The sequence below is a fragment of the Populus trichocarpa genome, chromosome 3 (genome assembly GCF_000002775.5).
Source record: "Populus trichocarpa isolate Nisqually-1 chromosome 3, P.trichocarpa_v4.1, whole genome shotgun sequence".
NCBI classification, from domain to species: domain Eukaryota; kingdom Viridiplantae; phylum Streptophyta; class Magnoliopsida; order Malpighiales; family Salicaceae; genus Populus; species Populus trichocarpa.
In genome coordinates, this window is record NC_037287.2 from 17,578,908 (window position 1) to 17,598,867 (window position 19,960).

At 34.0% G+C, this 19,960-nt stretch overlaps 1 protein-coding gene and 2 non-coding genes across 3 annotated transcripts; all 3 read right to left on the reverse strand.

Moving 5' to 3' along the window:
- Positions 1-4,376: 4,376 nt before the first annotated feature.
- On the reverse strand, positions 4,377-6,380 carry LOC7496551 (NAC domain-containing protein 83). The gene is made up of 3 exons (XM_002304626.3): positions 5,748-6,380; positions 5,216-5,502; positions 4,377-4,976 (listed from the first exon to the last, which is right to left on the reverse strand). Exons 1-3 carry the CDS (start codon positions 5,926-5,928, stop codon positions 4,677-4,679), a joined length of 768 nt encoding a protein of 255 aa, XP_002304662.2. The 5' UTR covers positions 5,929-6,380; the 3' UTR covers positions 4,377-4,676.
- A 12,563-nt stretch (positions 6,381-18,943) lies between these two features.
- On the reverse strand, positions 18,944-19,883 carry LOC7496552 (uncharacterized). The gene is made up of 2 exons (XR_008058722.1): positions 19,187-19,883; positions 18,944-19,133 (listed from the first exon to the last, which is right to left on the reverse strand). It is a non-coding gene; the product is annotated as an uncharacterized LOC7496552 (transcript).
- Positions 19,884-19,888: 5 nt separating this feature from the next.
- TRNAQ-UUG (transfer RNA glutamine (anticodon UUG)) lies at positions 19,889-19,960 on the reverse strand. Its single transcript has one exon. It is a non-coding gene; the product is annotated as a tRNA-Gln (tRNA).

Sequence of the window (19,960 nt, forward strand, 5' to 3'; positions counted from 1 at the left end):
ATTATATTATGATTTTAAAAGAATTACATAATTAAACATAAAAATGTGATGAACTATTACATCAATGACTTGATGAAATTTCTAAAAGTTCAAGTACTAATAGTAGGCCTCAAAGCCCATAACTTGTAAATCCTAGACGGCTAGACCCAGATGGATGCGAGGGAGACGCAGAAAGAGAGAAGAGAGACTAGCCAGTGGCAGTATAGTAGCCAGTCCAGGAGCACAAGAGAATAGAAATGGCGAAGAAGAAATGTGCAGGTGCCTCACCTCATCATTTCATCAGCTTATTTTGTTTTCCCATCGATTAATTATAGCTTGCTTACTTTCTTTCTTAATTGAATTCATTTAATTCTGTTTATCACTTAATTTAATTCTTAAACCAGAAAATTCAGGTGTTTTAAGGCCTTTGGAAGGTGGGATGGGAAATCATTGATAATGCTAAGAAAGATGGAGAGATTGTATGTTTTTAAAGACATTGAGTAAGATGGAGAGATTGTATGTTTTTAAAGACATTGAGTATAGTTTTTAATTACCAGCATCATGTTACTTCATAATCACTGATTTATTCTACTTCATCCTAGGTAATTCAATCTTCTCTATGTCGTTCTGTCCAACATCAAACTTTTATGGGTGTTGTGATCTTTGTCAATCTTTTTTTTTTTTTTTACTTTCTTCAATCCAATTCCAAGCTATTTTTGGCTCACCTCTCCTATTTTGTCACTCCAACAATTTAAACTAATTGCTTTCTCATATTGGTATATTTATATGTTTGCATTACACATGGTGAAAACACCTCTTCAACTTATCTGTGTGCTCGGTTGATTTGTGTTTAAATTCTACGTTCTTCTCATAGAAATCACTGCGGTGGTTGAAGAGTTATATTACCATATTTGAACAAGGCCACGTGCCTGTCCAGGTTGCCATTTTTATATGTTGCTGTACTTGTTGAACATCTACCCTTGTGTACCCTGTTGGCTCGCAAATAGTATAGAGCACATTTATGTGTTTTTAATGTATTTCCATGCCAGTAATTGGACTTCAATATTTATTTTTTTAAAAAAGTGTCTTTCTCCGGTAGAATGAGGCTGTTTTAAAGGCATATGCTGCACAACTTCCATAACCTTTGGTCATTGGTGGTGGTGGAGAAGGCGAGAGTGACCTCACAAGTAGCCAAGTTGGCATGATAAACGAGTAAGAATGTGACTCATATTTGAAAGGACTACTTTGTGATATCTGGCTTCATTTTTGTTGGAGTAGAGCTATGACACATCCTTATATTGTTAGAGATTGTGACTATCCCTTTAGTTGCCATGGGGCAGACACTAACCACCGTAATCGTTATTCTATGCTGAGCTCCTTAGGCTTCTAAAAGCCCAACAAACAAAGAACTAAGAGATAGTATGTGCATGAACATATCCATGAGAATTTCTATGGCTACCATCAATGGAGAGGTTTTCTTTTGTTCAAATGCATATTGAACACTTGACTCAACAAGGACAACATTTACATGGAAATAAGTTTGGACAACTATGATGACTTGACCAATCCAAGGGAGCATGTGTAAAATATGCGCAGTAGCTTAGAATTGGTCATCCAAGAGCGTGTCTCGATGTGCAAGATACTCCCTACAACTTTCAAAGGGTCTGTGCATGCCTGATATAACAACTTGGAACCAAACTCTATTGAAAGATTTAGTAATCTCTGCACCAAGCCAATGGAACGATTTAGCACTAGTATACCCGCCAAGAAAAACTCCACATAACTTTTTAGTGTTGCCTAATAAAATGGTGAGTTTACACGGGCATATTTAAGGAGATTTAATGGAGAGATGCTTAAAGTGAAAGAATTGCTTAAGCAAGTAGCCGTAGAAGCCTTAATATGAGGAGTAAAAAAACATGTCATCTGGAGAAAACTTTATGCCTTACCAGATAAAAACTTGTCCAAAGTGAAACAATTCATGGAAAATCACATACGAGTTGAAGGGGTTAGTTTGCTATGACATGAACCTCTTTATTTTTGTAAGGATAACCAGCGTGAATGACCTTCAAATGAGGTAATCAAGGTAGTCAAATCAAACATCTTAGTGCCACCTCTAAGATATGTTCCTCCTAAAAACCTCCCTTATAGATATCACTCATATCATCTCAGGATGTATAATCCTTAATAAGAATATAAGTTTTTGAATATAAATGATTTATTCAAAATGATTTTTTATTCTTTTTAGGTAATGGCTGAAGGCCCCTTAACATCAATTCTAGGAATGTGCATTCTCTTAAAAAAAGGATGGATGTGGCCTCTCAATGCTATATGTACCACTCTTCAAGGGATGGACGTGGTCTCCTAGTGCTATATGCATCACTTTCCAAGAGATGGACATGGTCTTCCAAGTGCTACATGCACCACTCTTAAAGGGATGAATGTGGTCTTTCTAGTGCTATTTGTACAACTCTATCTTTACAGAGCAATAGCCTCACTCTCTGAGGGATGAACATAGTCTCCCTAATACAATAGCAACACCATTCAATCACCACTCTTCAGTGGGGGGCTCTCATGCCTTGTCAAAATAAAATCATGATGACCACTCTTTAGTGGAGGGCTTTTAAGCCCCTTGATAATGTTGGGAAAGCCACGGGCTTCCACACTCCACTCCAAAAGTTTCTAAGATAATGGTTTAACCTCATTGGGTTCCACATAACCACTTGAGATTTTTATAAATGATGGGTATGATATCCTCAATCTCTAAATTTTTTTCTATGTATAGATTTTTGATACTTTATGTCTGAAAAAATTTCTTTCAATCTAGATACATATTTTGTTTTCAGGCTTACACCCCTTTTCATACGAGCAAAACTCACTACTCTAACCGAATTAAAGAATTAATTAAAGTTTTCCGCATATTAATATATAGCAAAGACTGGAGGGTTACTGATGAATCAAGATTTCATCAGTATATCTTTATATATCTTTACCAAAAAGTGTCAGATCAAGAAAAACAATTTTTCTGAATTATGGAGGCGCGTTGGGTTTGGCCAAAGCCATACCTAACCATGGTTATGCTTGGAGTGTGCCAAGCCCAATTGCGTTGAGTCTGGCCACTGCCAGACCTAAAGGTTACCGGGACTAACACTGGCTATACCCAATTGCCATTTTGGGGCTGGCTAACGTTAGACCCATATTGAGGATTGGCGTTGCCAGACCCCATGTGTAGGTTTGACAGATGGCGTTAGACCCAGTTAATGGGTCTAGCAGTACATCAAGCCCAATCATAACCTAGGTTTGGCGCCAACCATATCCATACACCATGTAGGTCTGGTAGGTGTTGCCAAGCCCAGTAGCTTGGCCTGGTGCGCTGCCATGCTAATTGGATGGGCTTAACGTGTATTTTCTAAAAGTGTCGAGCCTGAGGATTTTTGTCATCACAGCCCATGTATGGTCAGATTTGCTACACCCATTGATTCAAACATAATACTTGAATCTAACGTCGTCAATTCTATAGATTTTTATATAAAATGTTAGATGGTTTATTTCTCAATAAATAGGCTTAATTAAACAAGTCTATACCCCGCCAACACTATTAGGTGTATTAAAGTCTTTTATGACCCACCATATCTCCATCTTTTAGCTAGATTAAATGAGTGGGAATATAGTCCACAATATAACTCAAAATATCACAAAGGTAAAATTACATTTCAATTCCTCATCTTCACAAAAAGATAAGACTTATGAGCTATAAATATACCATGAGACCTTTAAAACAAATGTTCACAACCTTCATTCTCTATTGCATATATATTTTCAGAACATCTCTCTCTAGAATATTATTATATTTTTTCTCTCTAAAAAGATATTTATTTAAGCATAAAAAAGTTCTCTTCTCTACCAAAACGGACTCTTTACAAGTATTAGCCACAGGTTATCTTGACCTATCAAGTATCAAATATAAGCTATCAACCACATTGACTAAAAAGAATAGATGGGATAGCTATAACCGATTGATTAACCAGCTATCCAACTCGTGCTATTAGATTTTTGGGACTTCATCTAATACAATTTTTTCCCCCGACATTGAAACGGGTACAAAGAGTCCTTAAGAGATTCTTTCCATTTTGATATAGCTTGAAGGAATTAGGTTCTGCCAAGTGATTTTGCCTTTCCCATGAGGGAGATAGTAACCTCGTGTGGAGGTTATATTCTTGCAAAAATCTTATTCTTATTCTTATATTCCGATGCTCTTGCGAAAGAATTTTATTTTTCACAAAATCCACTCTGATTATTCCATTGGAAATCATTTGCCTTTTTTTTAAAAAAAAAAATCAGCTCCTGCATGGTTTAATGGAGTAGCGTATAATTGCTGCTTAAACATGATTGAAGAAACATTTCTATTTGCAAAAAGAGAGAAATATCAATTACTTTGAAATTTTGAGGTTGATTACATGATAACTTGTCGACATCCACATTTCTTCTCTGCATTACTGACAACAGTAATGCCGGGTTTGTTTTCTTTTCCTTTTTTTTTTCTTGTGATTTGCCTTCCTGTTTTAACCATACTCACAGATGAGAGAGACGAAACCTAAGGACACAAGCATTAGTTTGCTTAAGATGGCTATTATGGTTGAGAAGCCAGAACACCTAAATACGGTACAAGAACTAATGGCTGATTAAGAAGGGCATTGTAGTTATGGTTTTCTTCTAAAATAAGGAAAACTATTGCAACTACTGCTTTCTTCGTGATCATCTGATTCATTACAAGACACCTCTGTGATTCCACTGGACCCTGAGGATGATGAAGGAGCTAGATTCAAATCAGTTGTCCTGTGCTTTGTCATGAAATCATAGAAAACAGGCTTTGTGGTCCTGAGCTTGGACAGTCTATTATCATTGTCAAATTGCATGTTTTCTTCCTCATTTTTGGTGCTCCTCTTCTTCAAAAATATGCGGCACAGAACCCAATTTTCCATTGGCACCGCAACAGAGCCCTGCAAAAAATTCGACAGAGATTATCAATTTGACCTTCGAGTATGAATGAATTTGGTGGAACAATGCATGCGAGTGATTAAATGAGATCATTTATTCTCCTTTTTTTTTTAATAAAAAAGGAATTGTAGATTGCAGGAACAGAGAGATGAATCTCAGTGGAAACAAGCTTCAAAGCTTTTATAAGAATTTCTTACAATTTGCTTGGTAGAAAAGAAAATGTACCCAGTAAAAACTCTACCTGAATTGAGTTCTTATTTAGCAGGGCATTGCAGGCTGCGGTTTCGGTGCTAGCAAGACGGTATTCATGCATGATCCAATCAGTCCTAGTGCCATGGGGGGGTTTTCCTCTGTAAAAAACCAGAGTTTTCTTCATCCCCACAGCTTGATTGCCCTTAGAAGTCACAATTTGCTTGTCTATTCCAGTTGCCTTCCAGTAGCCAGAGCCTGTGGCTCTGTTGGATCGATTCCCGTTGGGATACTTGGCTTCTCTGGTGCTGAAAAAGTACCTCTCCTGGTCCAAATCACCTGAACCCACAAACCCCATGTATCAGAGCAAAGTAGCAATTATCTCCTTGAATTTTCTTGCTACCTCGTTACTCAAGTGGTGTGATAGCCACGTGGCAATGCATTTTGGTTTTAATTGACAATCTATCTCTAAAAATGCCTTTGCTGCTGATAATTTTGGTTTTACAATCTAACTACAAGGCTATAATTGCAATAAATTTACCACTTCAACTTTCGTTGCTAGTTGTCTATGCATGATAACTAACCTGGCAAATCCCAAGGGTCAGACTTGCAAACATCGACTTCAGGGATTATGGAAGCAGGCAAGGGGCAAGCAAACACCTTTCTCTTCAAGTACTGGACTACAAGCTCCTCGTCTGTAGGGTGGAACCTAAATCCAGGAGGCAATCTAACAGCACCATTCTTAACAAAATTAAGCTTCTCCATGTCTTATTAGAGCACCTCACAAAAACGTGAAATTGAACAAAAACTTTATGTATATATGTATGTGCCTTGTGGCTCAAGAACGTCTCAACCCACTATTGGAGCTGCACAATTCTAGCTCAAAAGTCCCAAGACTCATGCACCCTTCTTATAGTCACAACCCACCATCAAAGTTCGCATGAAGAGAATATTTGACAAAGAGCCTCAACAAGAACAGGAACAAGAAAAGGAGAGCTAAAGATAGATTAGAGAATAGAAAGAAATGTAGAGGGGAGAAAAGGGGAGAGAGAGGGAGTAAAAGAGGTGTGGCTATTGGAGAGGGAAAGTGTGGCTTATTTTATAGTGATGGGTGTGGTGGAGAGAAAGAAGAGAAGAGGGACCTGTCTTTAAGAATAAGGACGACTCATATGGCGTAAACAAGACTCAAACTCTCTTTTTTCTTCTGACGCTATTCGTTGTGAGGAAATAAACGCTGAAGACTTTTAAGCACTTAATGTTTTCGGTTCTCTGCGAAAAAAAGGTTGGAAGTCTTAATAAATTAAACCAAACCCATAAGAGTCTGAAAACTAAGCTTAGTTCTGTTCAACCTATGGGGATAACCGATGCTGTTAAAGCTCTTTTCAACCTTCTTCCTCTTCTCTTCTTCCACATCCCATATTCAATTTTTTTATTCGAGATTACCCTTTCACCCTTCCTCTCTTACATAAAATCCCTCTTCTTTTCCTTGTTTTTAAATCACATAGAAGCAAAGCAAACTGGCAATGGAGCAGAGGAGAGGAGAGCAGAGGATGATGTGACCATACAGGCGTTGCATGCATCGACAGATCATGAAATGCTGGTTCATGTAAAACCACTATATTTTTCAAGCCTATGCCCCGGTTCCTTAACGATCGAATGAGTTCTTATACACTAATTAGCTGGAAAAAATAAAAATAAATATTTTTCATAGGAGAACACGTTTTTTCTTTTCCTTTGATAGATAGAGAACATGATTTTATTTGTGGGAGTGAAAGAAATGACAGTGTAATTAAATTTTTTTAACTATCTTGCTTGGTGACATAGATTTTTCCTTAATTATACGTACGCATTTAATTGATTGAGCTATATAAACTAGGATTTGTATAGTTTTTTTTTTTTGTTATTCCCACTCCATATTTATTGTAAACTATATTGATAGATTACATGACCCCTTGTTTAGTAAAGTTGTGGAGTATTTTTTTAACATAATCAAAATGTTATTCTGTAATCAACTATTGAAATTAAAAATTAATTCAAATAAAAAACATGAAGTAAATAAACTTCAAGTTCTTAAAATTTCAAGCTCTAATAAATTTTTTGAAATAAATATTTTATTGGTGGATAATATCTAAAAGGAAAAAATTATAGTATAAGAAAAAAAAGGGTAAATTTTCATTATCCTAAATACACAAAAGAAGAATTTTTAATTTTAGTTATATTTATAAAGAAAAATATAATTAAGGGTATTTTTATGTATCTAAGCAATTAAAATAAATTGTAGGGTATGAATAACAAACTATAAAGTGAAAACACCAGAGTCTTTTTTCTTTCTATTATCTCTCATTTACTTTAGGCTTTACATTGCCAAGAAATTTTCGAATATCAACAAAATTATCGGTGAAATATTTTTTATCGGTAATGTCCAGTAATAATTGTGATGAAATATTTCTATCGATAATTCTCAATATAATTACCAACAAAAAAAATATTTTAGTAATTACCGACTAAATCATCATCATAATAAAATAATTAGAAAATGAAAAAAATATTGCATCGATGATTCCATCTTTAATAAGACATGTCATCATTTTTCAACGGATAGACCAATAATATTTTTCATCTCAATATTCCGTTGAAAATTCTGTCAGCAAATTTAAAAGTGTTATAATCGACATCAACTCTATTCTTATTTTCTTGTTATTTCTCTTTCTCTTGAACTAAAAATCAAAACAATAGCTCTTCCCATCTATTTTGGCATAAATCTAGTCCTCATCATCATAAATTCAGCCACCCAACACTTTATAGTGTCAGCATCATTGTCCTAGTACTATTGTTTTTTAAATATTCTCAAAGTTTGATTTGTATGTTAGGGTTTGTTTGAATGCAGAGAAATTTGAATTTGTTTATAATTTGATGAAATTGATTTTATAACTTAAGTGTGTTATACTGAAAGAAATAATGAGTTATTTAATGATCAACAATCATATTTTGTCAATTTTATTGTTATGTTAGAAATTTCACAGAAATTGATTTCTTGTGGAATTGATAGCAATTAAATGGTATTAATTTAAATTGAAGAAGTTTAAATTGAACAAAAAATAGATAATTAGTTGGGTACTGATTAATTGTTGTTAATTTTATTTATTTAGTTAATATTTTGACACATCATTATATTTTTATACAAAAATAATAATTGGTTATTAGATTGTGAATTCATTTTTAATTAATAAAGTTGAATTTTGAATTGATTGTTATATTATTAAGAAATGTTATCATAATTATTCTATATAGGTTTTCTAAGTAATAAATGATCATTTTTTGATGTATCGAGATTCATCTCAATAGTTGTATAGAGAAGATTATTGTAAAAGGGTTGGTTTCCTAAATAATAGATGATTATTCTAAGATGTATTGAGTTTTACCTCAAAAATTGAATATAAAAGATTATTGTAAAGGGATTTAATGATTTATTAGTTTTGTACCTTCAGGTCTGAAGAATATTCTCGAAGACGGAATTAGATGTTTATGTGTGAAGAGTAAAAATAAATCATTTAGATATTATGATTATGCATATCCTAAAGAAAAAAAGGGAGTTCGTTGAGAAATATTTATGTTGGTTTCCACACAAAGAACCATATGCTCCTTATAAGATCATTTTGGAAAGGATTTTTGGCTTAACATCTAGTTTTAGCAACATACATTAAGTTGTAGATGATAATAGTAATCGTTATAGAAGTAAAGTGATGTATCCAATGAGAATAAATTATAGTTATTCAAGTGAAGGTTTACATGTAGATGAAGAATCAAATGTAAATGCATCTAGATTTTTTGAACTTCTAAAAGATTCTGATGAACTATTATGGGATGAGTCCACAAATCATAGTTTATTATCGATTGTTGCACGAGTGTTTACCGTTAAGTTTGATTATGATAGCATGGTAGAATGAGTAAAAAACATTTTACCAGAAGAAAATAGGTTGAAAGAGAATTTCTATACTGTAAAATCTATGATGAAACCATTTGACTTAGAATACTAAAAAATTATCGACAAATATGAAATCACTAATGCAATATTAGTTGACGAAACGGTTGCATTGATAAAGTCGTTAGTTAGAGATATTTTTACCGACAAATAAACAACTTTGACATTGACAAAATATTTTATTAGTGTAATTTAATTTTCTAATGATGTTACACATTTAAGGTTTTAACTCCTGATCATACAAGTTCCACGAGAAAATAATTAAGGAGATGAATTGCTTTTAATTATGTAAAAATCAAATTTGGGTTGTGTTTTTTGTATAAATTATACTTTATTATTAAGCAAAGAAAAAAGAAAGTGATTGCCCCTTCTCGTCCATATAAGGTTCTACCATTGTAAAGATTGGAAGACAAAAATACGTAAACTAACATATAGTTACGCAATACATCCCATTACTTAATTTCTCTTTTCAATTTATATGGTATTTTTATCAGATTTTTTTTCCTTGTTTACGTTTTACAAAATTTGTAATGATAATGTACATTATTATCATCAATATCAATAAAATCACATTTTCTTATATATAGAAAAACACTACCTCTACACTAAAATCTTACTCAAAACAAAAAGGTCACATTTTGCTGTATATGAATTACAGGGAAGAGCATTGCATTGTAATGATATATAACCCTAGCAAAGCAAATTGAAAAAAAAATTATAAATTTAATTTTTAAATAATTTAATATTAAAATATAAAATAATAAAAATAAATAAATAAAGATTGAGTTGTTGGAGGTTGAAATTGAAAAAAAAATCAATTAAAAAAAACTTTAAAAAATAAATAGAGTTAACTCAAGCTAAACCCGCTATTTGAGTTATAAGATTGGAATAACCTTATAAAAAACAAATTAAAAAATTTATGAAACTTAATTCTCAACCATTCAATGTTGAATGATGAGATTGAAAAAATAATTAGAAAAAAAGGCAAAAAAATGACCCGAGTCAACTCGAGTTAAATTATTCAGTCCACGACTTGATTTATGAGATCAAAATAAATTTATAAAAAAAATAAAATAAAAATTATGAAACTCTACTTTCAACGAATCTAATATTAAATATTAAAATAAAAAAAATTAAATATATAAAACTAGTATATAACCCAAAAAAAATTGTTTTAGGTAAAAAAAATGAATATATAAGATTATCTCTAATGGGATAGCTATATGGAGAGTAAAAAAAAAACCAAAAGGACTTTTTATTTATTGATTTTGAGTCTCTAAGGTAATAGTTATATGGGATGCTAAAATGACTTTTATCAAATGATAAGCTATTTCTATATGTTTTTGGAGGAAAAAGAGAAAATTTTAACTATTTTTTTTCCATTAAACTTCCCCTCTCTTTCATCATTTCATATGATGTAAAATACAAAATAACTTATTAAAATATATATTTTTTTCATTAAAGTGTCACAGGAAAATAATAATTAAATAACACTATTTAAAATGTTATATAGATGATTTAACTTCTTCAAATGACTTTTGTGGATGGAGATGCCCTAGGAGGCGAAGAGGTGTTTTGAAGGTGTCAGCCTAGTGAGGGTGAAGTCACCTCATGTCTTGCATACAGCTGGAGGTCACTTCCTCTCTTGCCTTAATTGTTAGTCTCAAACAATTTTATGGCCTGTTTGTGCTCTTATTAAGGGAACAATTTTTTGTTAGCCGCTGGTTTCTGAAACCCGCCACCTTCTTCAATTGAGTTTTAGCTGGAAAAAACGAAAAAACAAAAGAGGTAAAGGCATTGCCTTTGTAATTTATTTATTTATTTTTTTGCATAATTCACTGTATTTTTTTTTCCTGAATTCAAGATCTAGTCACTCGCCGAATCACATCACGCAGAATTTTTTTTTTTTTTATGAATTCAGTAAACATATTTTAACTAATTTGAAAAAAAAAAATCTAATTACAATATCTCATAGGTATCTTAGAATTTGATCTCGTAACTATCACAAAAGGTAGTTCTGTAGTAATATATAAAATCTCATATCATAAAGTTTCATATTCAGCACTTTTTAATGCTATTAATTTTATGACAAATATATTGCAGAATAATATAAATTATATTTTAAGATTTTATCTAATAACTTAAACTTCTGAGTTAAATTGATTTTTTAACATGATATTATAGCCCCGATGACCAAATGGTCACGAGTTCGAATATCATCATTCTTATTTATTTGATAAAAATTAAAGACAAGATATTATGAATCTGTGCAAATTTTAAGGTCAAAAGAATTTTATTTGAAAAGATATTTTACATAATAATATAAATTATATCTTAAAAATTCACCTAAATCACTAAAATTTTTAAATTAAATTTGTTATTTGATATAATACCATGGAAAATGCTTGTTTCCTGTGTATACGAAGGGATTGCATACCCTAAAGTTTTGATTTGACACGTGCCCTTACAAATAAATGAGGTGTCAGTGAATTATTTTTTTTATAAATAAATTATATGCAGTACCATCCCCTTTTCCATTTCAAAAAAGCTCTTTGTTCCACCATCGGTATGAAAATGAAACTGACCATATATTAATCCCATGCCTACGCAAAGACAATGATGCCATGGAAATGGAGAAATGAAAAAAATTTGGGTGCTCCAAACGGCACGAAGTTTGTATTCTCACTCTACAGAATATATTAGTGCAAGATAATAAAACCGCCATCATTTTCTTATGTGTAAAGGTTGGAGGCATAACTAGTTTAATGCATATTATCTTGTTCGGTCAAGATTGTTAATAATTAAGTATAAAAACAGGATTAAATCTATCTTAATTAGCATATCAATTTTTATTTTAATACAGGGGAGGAACATGGCCATAGGAGCACGCTAGATTATCTTCAAATGCCAAAGTTTGCTTGCACAACTTGGAAAAGATCCCCCAATGTAACATATATATATATTTATACAATAAAGTAAAGCAAGCGGAAGGAATTTATCAACCCAAAACGGTCTTTGAGCGTAATTTTTCTCCTATGGTTTCTTGAAAGGATAATAATAAGGGCATTTAACTATTACATTATGGGGTACACGCATGGGGATGCGTGTGTAACTAACTTGGTTATTTCGTACAAAAAGGCCTTATTTGTGACGGGTCTTCGAAATTGACAACGGTGCTCGATATTCTTCCCTTGGAGGGTCCATTTGCGTAATGACTTCCTATATTATTTTTTGTTGGCGTCTTACGTTAATTGACTTTGTTTTTTTGATATTTAGGATTTTTTTTTGTGTGGAGGCGTGGGATAAGATGATATTTGAGTATTGATGGTTAAAAGTGATTGTTTAGGATGTGTTTGGGAGTGAATTTGGTTTTGATTTTAGATATATTTTTTTTAAAATATCTAATTAATGTTTTTTTTTATGATTTTAATGTTGTGATGTTAAAAATAAATATTTTTTTAAAAAGTTACTTCAACTTAATTTCAAGTAAAAAAACAATCTTGAAAAGCACCAAAAAAACACTCGCTGGAAGAAACTTTCTCAGCAGGATTTGATATTGAGGTCGTAAAAATTCAAAACTCACCTCCCACATGAGAAGAGGATGAGAGAGATTAGAGCAGAAAAGAGATACTTCTTGATTTATTCCCATTCAAATGTCAGAAAAGAAACTTTATGAGAGAAGTTAATGTGATTAATGAAGAAAAGAAGGTATCGGGGATGGATTTGGAGAGGGTGTTTTCGTCATTTGGATATTGTGTGACCTTGAGTGAGGTGGGTGAGGGAATAAAGATAAGGGACCTACTTGCTTCCAAAACGACGGACACCCACGTCGGGTTCAGGGTAACTGACAAAAGAGCCACCTTCAAGTGATGCCCCATTTCCAGATTTTCTAAATCTTCTTGTCTCACTACTTTGGATCAGATGGAAAATTATAGGAGTAATCGTCTCAAGAGAATCTTTATCTCAGGGAAAGGACAAATGTGCCCTTATGAACCTAATACTGTCCATGCATCCCATCTTTCTCCGTGTTATCTTGAGAAGAAATACACTTTTTTTTTTTTTTTGCGCTTCATGTGGTAAATTAACTCCACATTAAAACTTCAATAAAACTCCCCCATCGTTGATTGAATTTAATGGAGTGAGAGCCATTTATTTGCTACCTGTTCATCTAATTAACAGATTTTCAAACCAAGTTTTTCACGAACTGTAAGTTCTGGGTTCTTGCTTCTTCATTCATAAATAAAATTATGTTACTAGCTATGATCAATTTATCAAGAAAATAATGCTAAACGTTAAGAAAATATGATGGTTATCGTCTCGATGGATGTTTAAGATCATGATTCAGTCGTCCATGGATATTTAATTTTAAAGTTTCTTCTTATCATATTTTCTTAATCATTATTCCCCAAAAAAATTTGTTAAAGTTCGAAAGAATTACAATTCAATCTGTAGTTGATGATTTTAATGGAGAGGTTTTTCTCTAATTAAAATAGTCACGCAGCCATGTGGAGAAGGGAAATCTCACTTGTAAATGAGCAACATGAGTTTATTTTCTGTAAAAATTAAAAAAATAACCATCTAACTAAATTTATTACAGCCAACTTGCGAGTGCAGTTGTTTTTTTTTTTTTGCAGCAGAACCCATGTAAAATGTTTTTTATTTTTGGAGACAGCACAATATGCAAGGATGCTGCAGGTAGATATTTATTCCTTAAGAAAACGTTGTAAGATATGGGGGGGTTGTCCGAAAATGATGTCCAAGGGCCAGTTGATCATAAGCATCAAATTAATTTAAGATTAGTAGTTACCATAGTTTTTATAAGCTAAGAGAAGCTCGAGGCTACAAATAAACTAAGGAACCAAACAAAGCTTGCAGGAGGAGTGGTGATTGTATCCCATGTCACAGGAGCACTCCAACAGTTCCATGCACCATAAGGAAAATCAATTTAAAAAGAAGATATTTTTGGCTTCAAGAAATAAAAATAATAAAATACAAGGCGCAGATAAAGCTAGAATGGCATCAATGTAGTAGTGGTGAAATAATAGGGGTGGTTGAGGGGTTATAATAATTGAAGATGCGAGTTAGCGTGGGGCAGTTGAGATTCTGGGGCCTCATACATTGACAAATGAAGATGCCTAATTCCGTGTGGAAAAGGGAAACTCTTTTTCCACGATCCTAAAAATACCGATCGAGGACTAAATTGGGAAAACAAATTGCTGTAAAGGGTCAAAAAAAAAAAAAAGATGAGAGGGGGGAGAGAAGGCTTGAGATACCTACAAGCAAATGAGCTAGGCCAACTTGTATCTAGTGTGGGAAGGAAAATTGGCTTTCGTAAGCTAAATTGCGGCGATTTATTTATTTTAAGCCCTTGTATTCCCTGTTTTTCTTTCTTGCTCTCCTTTGCCTTCCCCTTTTGTCTGACAGAGTCAAAGGAGTTTGCGTGCGGGTGTTGAAGAGAGTTTTAAGGAGTATGAGGGAAACGTCAATGGCTGCAATTATTGTCTTTTGAGTAAAATATATTGTTCAGTGGAAAATCTCTTTGTGTGCTGCTTTGATTTTTATAACCTACCAAGCTTTTATTTCCTCCATATCATACTATTTTGTATAATATTATATGGCCCTTTAGTTTGGTTTTTTTAGGGTAGGATGCCTTCCTTCTCCTCCCTCCTGTTTCTTTCTTGGCCCTTTAGTATTGGATTTAACCTTTTTAGGATTGCCCTCCTCAGAAGCATTTCAATACCATGGAATTGGACTGCACATAGACCTTGCATGTTCTAATGTTGACATAATTGGAGGGAGAGAGAGAGTTTCAGGGAGTGGGCTAATTTCTGCTAGATTGATTGATTTGATGGCTTGGGTTCTTGTAGAAAAGTATGAGAATTTTATACTTGGAAAAATATAAGATGGAAATGAAGAGTATGTGCAACGCATTGAGAGAAAAATAACAAAAGAAAAGGTGCTTATATTTTTAATAAAAATAAAAATAAAAATAAATAGTATTCTTATTTATTTTTAAAGTAAATATAATTTACATGGCAGTGCAGAACGAAGAGCCAAGTCTTCAAAATATAAATGGTGCTAAGAAATTGATTATTTTGAATAATAAAATACAACTACATGTAACCGAGCACATTATAAGCTCATCTTTTCAAAAACGTTATAAGGTGATCTTTTCATTTAATTATTGACTGAAAAAGAGCTGCAACAAGTAAAAGGGATGTGGAGGTGATGAAGAACTAGCCAGGTAGTGCTCTAGTCCTTGATGCCAATCATTCCTTTACAATCCCTCTCTTTTTTTTCTCTCCTTCCTTTTCGCATCATATGCCATGTTTAAAGTGGAGCCTTAATCACACCAATTTTCCCAGAACAATAAAAAAATGAAAGCTATATGTCATGGGGTTTAAAAGTAGCGATAAGCAATCATATGATAAATGAACAAACACATATGGGCATAAACAATATTGTAAATACATAAATATTCATCGCGCACAAGAGTAAAGAAACCTCCATAGAATTGAAATTCTAGAACAAGAAGTGGAGAAATTCAAAGCCGCAATGGATTTCAAAGTTGACCCAAGCGTATGTGTGTTTATATATATATATATTGTTAATTTGTTCAATATTGATGGTGATACCTTGAACAGGTCATTGCTTTTTCGTAGGGGTAATTTTTTGCGCACAATTTCTTCGATTTAACGCTAATTCTAATGGGTGCTTGTCAAGCCGCAGGAAGAAAGACACGGCAGATTTTTAGATGTATACCTCATGCCAATGGAAGAGCTGTCTTTCTTCACTAACAGGTAAGACAGGGTTTTGGGGACTGAACATAATTAAAGCAAGACTAGGACCACACAAATTGCATAAATGGACATCTTCCATAGGTCTATACGCTATTCCACCTCCACACGTAAGCCTCAATCAGACTGGCGACCGCAAGGTTGGGACACATGGGATAGGGTTCCATCCAATCCAGCAAATGGCCGGCGGATGCGACCGAGCAACTTGTAAAACCAAACTGAAAAGACAACTACTACATTCTGAAATTGATTGTTGCTAAATATTTCATTAACCCTTCTCATTGCTCAAATTTCGTAATTTTGGTTTGGCAAACTTCTCTTCATGTATAGCCCATGACAAGTGGTACAGTAAAATCCAGGATTTAATCACGTACTGGGTTGATCAGTAGAGCGAATTAGCTTAATCAATGTCACTGCCTGCCTTATATTCATAGATTATACCTAATTCTCCGTTAATTTGATGACAGGTTTCCCTCTTGAATTGATATAAGAGAAATTCAATTTCTTAATTAGTGGCAATGGCTGAGTTTGAGCATAAACACAAGCTCCAAACTAACATTTCATCGACCTGAACTTTCAAACATCCCTTTTTTTCTCTCTTCTCTAAAGAAAAGAGAGTCGTTTACGCAAATAAACCTTACAAAATCTCCATGTTTTAGATCACTCCGGACTCTAAATTTCATGAGAGAGATTGAGTCAAGATTTCCGTGCTCCTGCAAAATATTCCAAGCGACTTGTGAATGGAAGCCAGTGTAAAATAATGTAAAGACCAGACGCATGCACGTGGAAATTAGTGGTGGCCAATCGTTCAAGTGACATTCAAATTCAAGATGCTGCATCCTCCATATATATATTTTCTAAGTATAAAGTTCCAACATGATTGATGAAATTTAAAAGACAGGAGCATCCCTCTTCTTTATTAGTTGGAAATGGTAAACAAATGTTGTTGGGTCATAAAATGTACAGATCGTACTCGAAATCATCCCTTTCTTGGTCCAGCTACCGTGCACAAGTTGTTAATTAACCACCAAATTCAGAAAAGCAGCTAATTTCCAAGGCTTTGAATCTCGTGAAGTTCATAAAAACCAAAAAAAAACATCGGCAGCAATATTAACAGTACTCTTCAACGAAACTTCCTCCAAAGATTCAAAAGAAGCAGCATCAAGTTAAACAATGGTACCTCTGGTCATGTGAACACCCTGGCTAGCTTTATTATCAATTAACATTGACATTAACAAAAACACTAAAACTAAAACCAGGTTCATAAGCATCTCCCTTCTTCTTTTTCTTCCACTTTCGCCTTTTTTTCAAAAAACAAATTGCCCTAGGACTTTTTTATTCCTTCTTATTTAATCGTTGCCAAGTGAGTTGATTGGCCTTCAGTCTTGATTATTTGTTTTGCATACAGCGCTCTCAAATTCCAGCACCTATTTAGTGCTTGTTTTGAAAAAATGAAATCTTATTTTACTTATTCAAGACAATCGAAGATCCGGGGTTGAATTCAAAGCTAAAACAAATATTTTAACCCAGTTTTTGCCAGGTTAAGGATTGAAGTTACAGGCAGTGAGAAATTGATTGGCATGTATAACACACACGCCAGCATATGAGGGAAGCCATTGCAAAAAGGCAACACGTGCAACTTCCTCCGATCTCAGAATCTCGCCTTTTTTGGTGATGTTGGAAGAGTCTTGACAAGATCTTGTTTGGAAGGTGGCGCGCGGTGACAGAAAATCGATTGTGCGGCTCTAAAGGCTCTTTTTTTTTCTACTCTTCTCTTTTCTCTCTCCTCGTTGACTCTTCAAAATAGCAAATTGGCTTTTTGTTTTTTATATTAAATTTAATTTTTATTTTTTTTTATCATTAAATTTTTACTATAATTATAGTTTGGTTTTGCAAAAAAATTACATTTGATGAACCATTGAATGTTTTTAAAAATCATGGACACACAAGGCAATTTGAGGTATAAGAAATATTAAAAAAAAAACAATAAAAATGTGACATAGGAGAGGGAAAAAGTCAACTATGAATTGTAATAGTTAACCTTTTTTTATTCTTTTTTTTATAGTCATTTGAATGTTTTTTTGTCAACGTTCAATTTTAAAATTCTATCTGCAGCGCGGCGCGGCCTATAAAACTAGCCTCAACGTATAAAAGATTTATAACTCTCCTCCATGGTACAAATGCCAACTTTAAAAGCGAATATTACATTACATCTGTCTTAACTTTTCTTTTTCTGCTTGTTCCTTTTTTCCTGCTTTTCCGGGTTTCTGCTTGGGCAAGCACTTTTTCTCAGCGCAAGATGCAACTGCTGGCTTAATTCATTGATCAAGAAACTGGCTGGTAATTTTGGAAAAGTAGAATCAAATTTTGAGGGCTGTCAACATAGATCAGCTAGACATGGGCTCTAGGAACACTCGGGGCCTCTTAATTTCAATCGATGGTTCAGGACTGACCTGGACATAAATGGTTTAGTATAAGATGCTGGGCCCAATTTGAAGTTCCAGTCCTTCCTTCCTGGCTGGTTCTGTAGAAAAGGCCGAGGCCCACTCTAGAGGGACATGCTCTGTTGGTGGCCCCAATCTCACTAGAGGGCATGCACAGTTCCCCATGCAGCCAATGGTTAAAGAAGGGGGTGTTATTCTTTTATTTTTTAGATTTAAATATTGAAATTAGTATTTTAAAAGATTTATTAAATATCACTTAAATATACCGAGTTGATGTGAGATTTATATAGTTAATGTCGTTGGAAAAAGAGAATTAGTCTCAATTAACGTGTAAAGTGATGGTTGATCACTTGCAGAGCTTGAAAATAATATTTATTGTTGGGGAAAGATAGAGTTTTTTATGCCTTTGATTTTACAGAAGACTGTATGTACGTTTGAGGACTCTCCTCCCTATCAAAACCAATAAATTATAAAATAAAACATTGAAAATGGCCTGTAAAGTGACACTGTCAGCAACCTCATGCCAATTATAGCATCATGAATTAGAAAGAACATAATTTTAATAACCATGTAATTAAATATTAGTTTAATTATTAAGGTTAGTTAAATTAAATACTAGTTATGTACACCCATAAGTACATACCAAGAAAAACCTAACCCGACCCAGCCCTGCCCAGTTTGAGGGAGTTTTAAATACACACCGCTGGACTATTTTCTAAATTTTACAGCTGCTAGTAACGGTAAAACCTAAAAATGAAAAATCCAAATTACCCTCTGCTTGTAACGGTAAAAGCTAAAACCAACAAATGAAAAATCCAAATTACCCTCTGCTTGTAACGGTAAAAGCTAAAACCAATAAATGCTGTGATTCTCACACCCGCGTGCAATCCCTCTAGACCCAAAAACCCGATAAACCAAACCCAAATCCCTGGCTTCCTGACCCGAGAACCTCAGACCAGTCAAGGCCAATTCCATTGCATTACCAAGCTCAATAATCCCCGACAACCTCTGTAATGTCCATGAATCCGCCGTTAACCCCAAACCAGCTTCCTTCACCGAAAAGAAAGCATCTTTACTGCGGAACCAAATGTCACAGGCTATCACAATATCAGTACCGCCACCAATACACGCTCCTTCTATCGCAGCGATCACCGGCTTCCTGCACCGCTCGATCGCTGTGATCGCGTCTGCATGAACTTTAGGTCTTGTCAGTCGCCAGAATCGTTGGTGATAGAGTTTAGAGTTCTGATGTCGATTCCGGAGAAGAAGGATGATGACAAACGCGTTAGGGTTTTGGTCGAGGGATTGGAGAGCAATTGCGAATTCGGCGGGGAAGTCACGTGATAAGACATTGCGCTGAGATAGGCGGTCGAGATTTGAAGTGGAAAACACCTGGATTTGGGGATTTTTTTGAAGATATGGAGAGTATAGTAGTGCTCCATTTCCGGCTTTGTAGGGCTGTGAGAAAGTACTCGAAAATTAATTAAATGAAAGAAGAGAAAAGGTCCTACCGGGAGTCGAACCCAGGTCGCTGGATTCAAAGTCCAGAGTGCTAACCACTACACCATAGAACC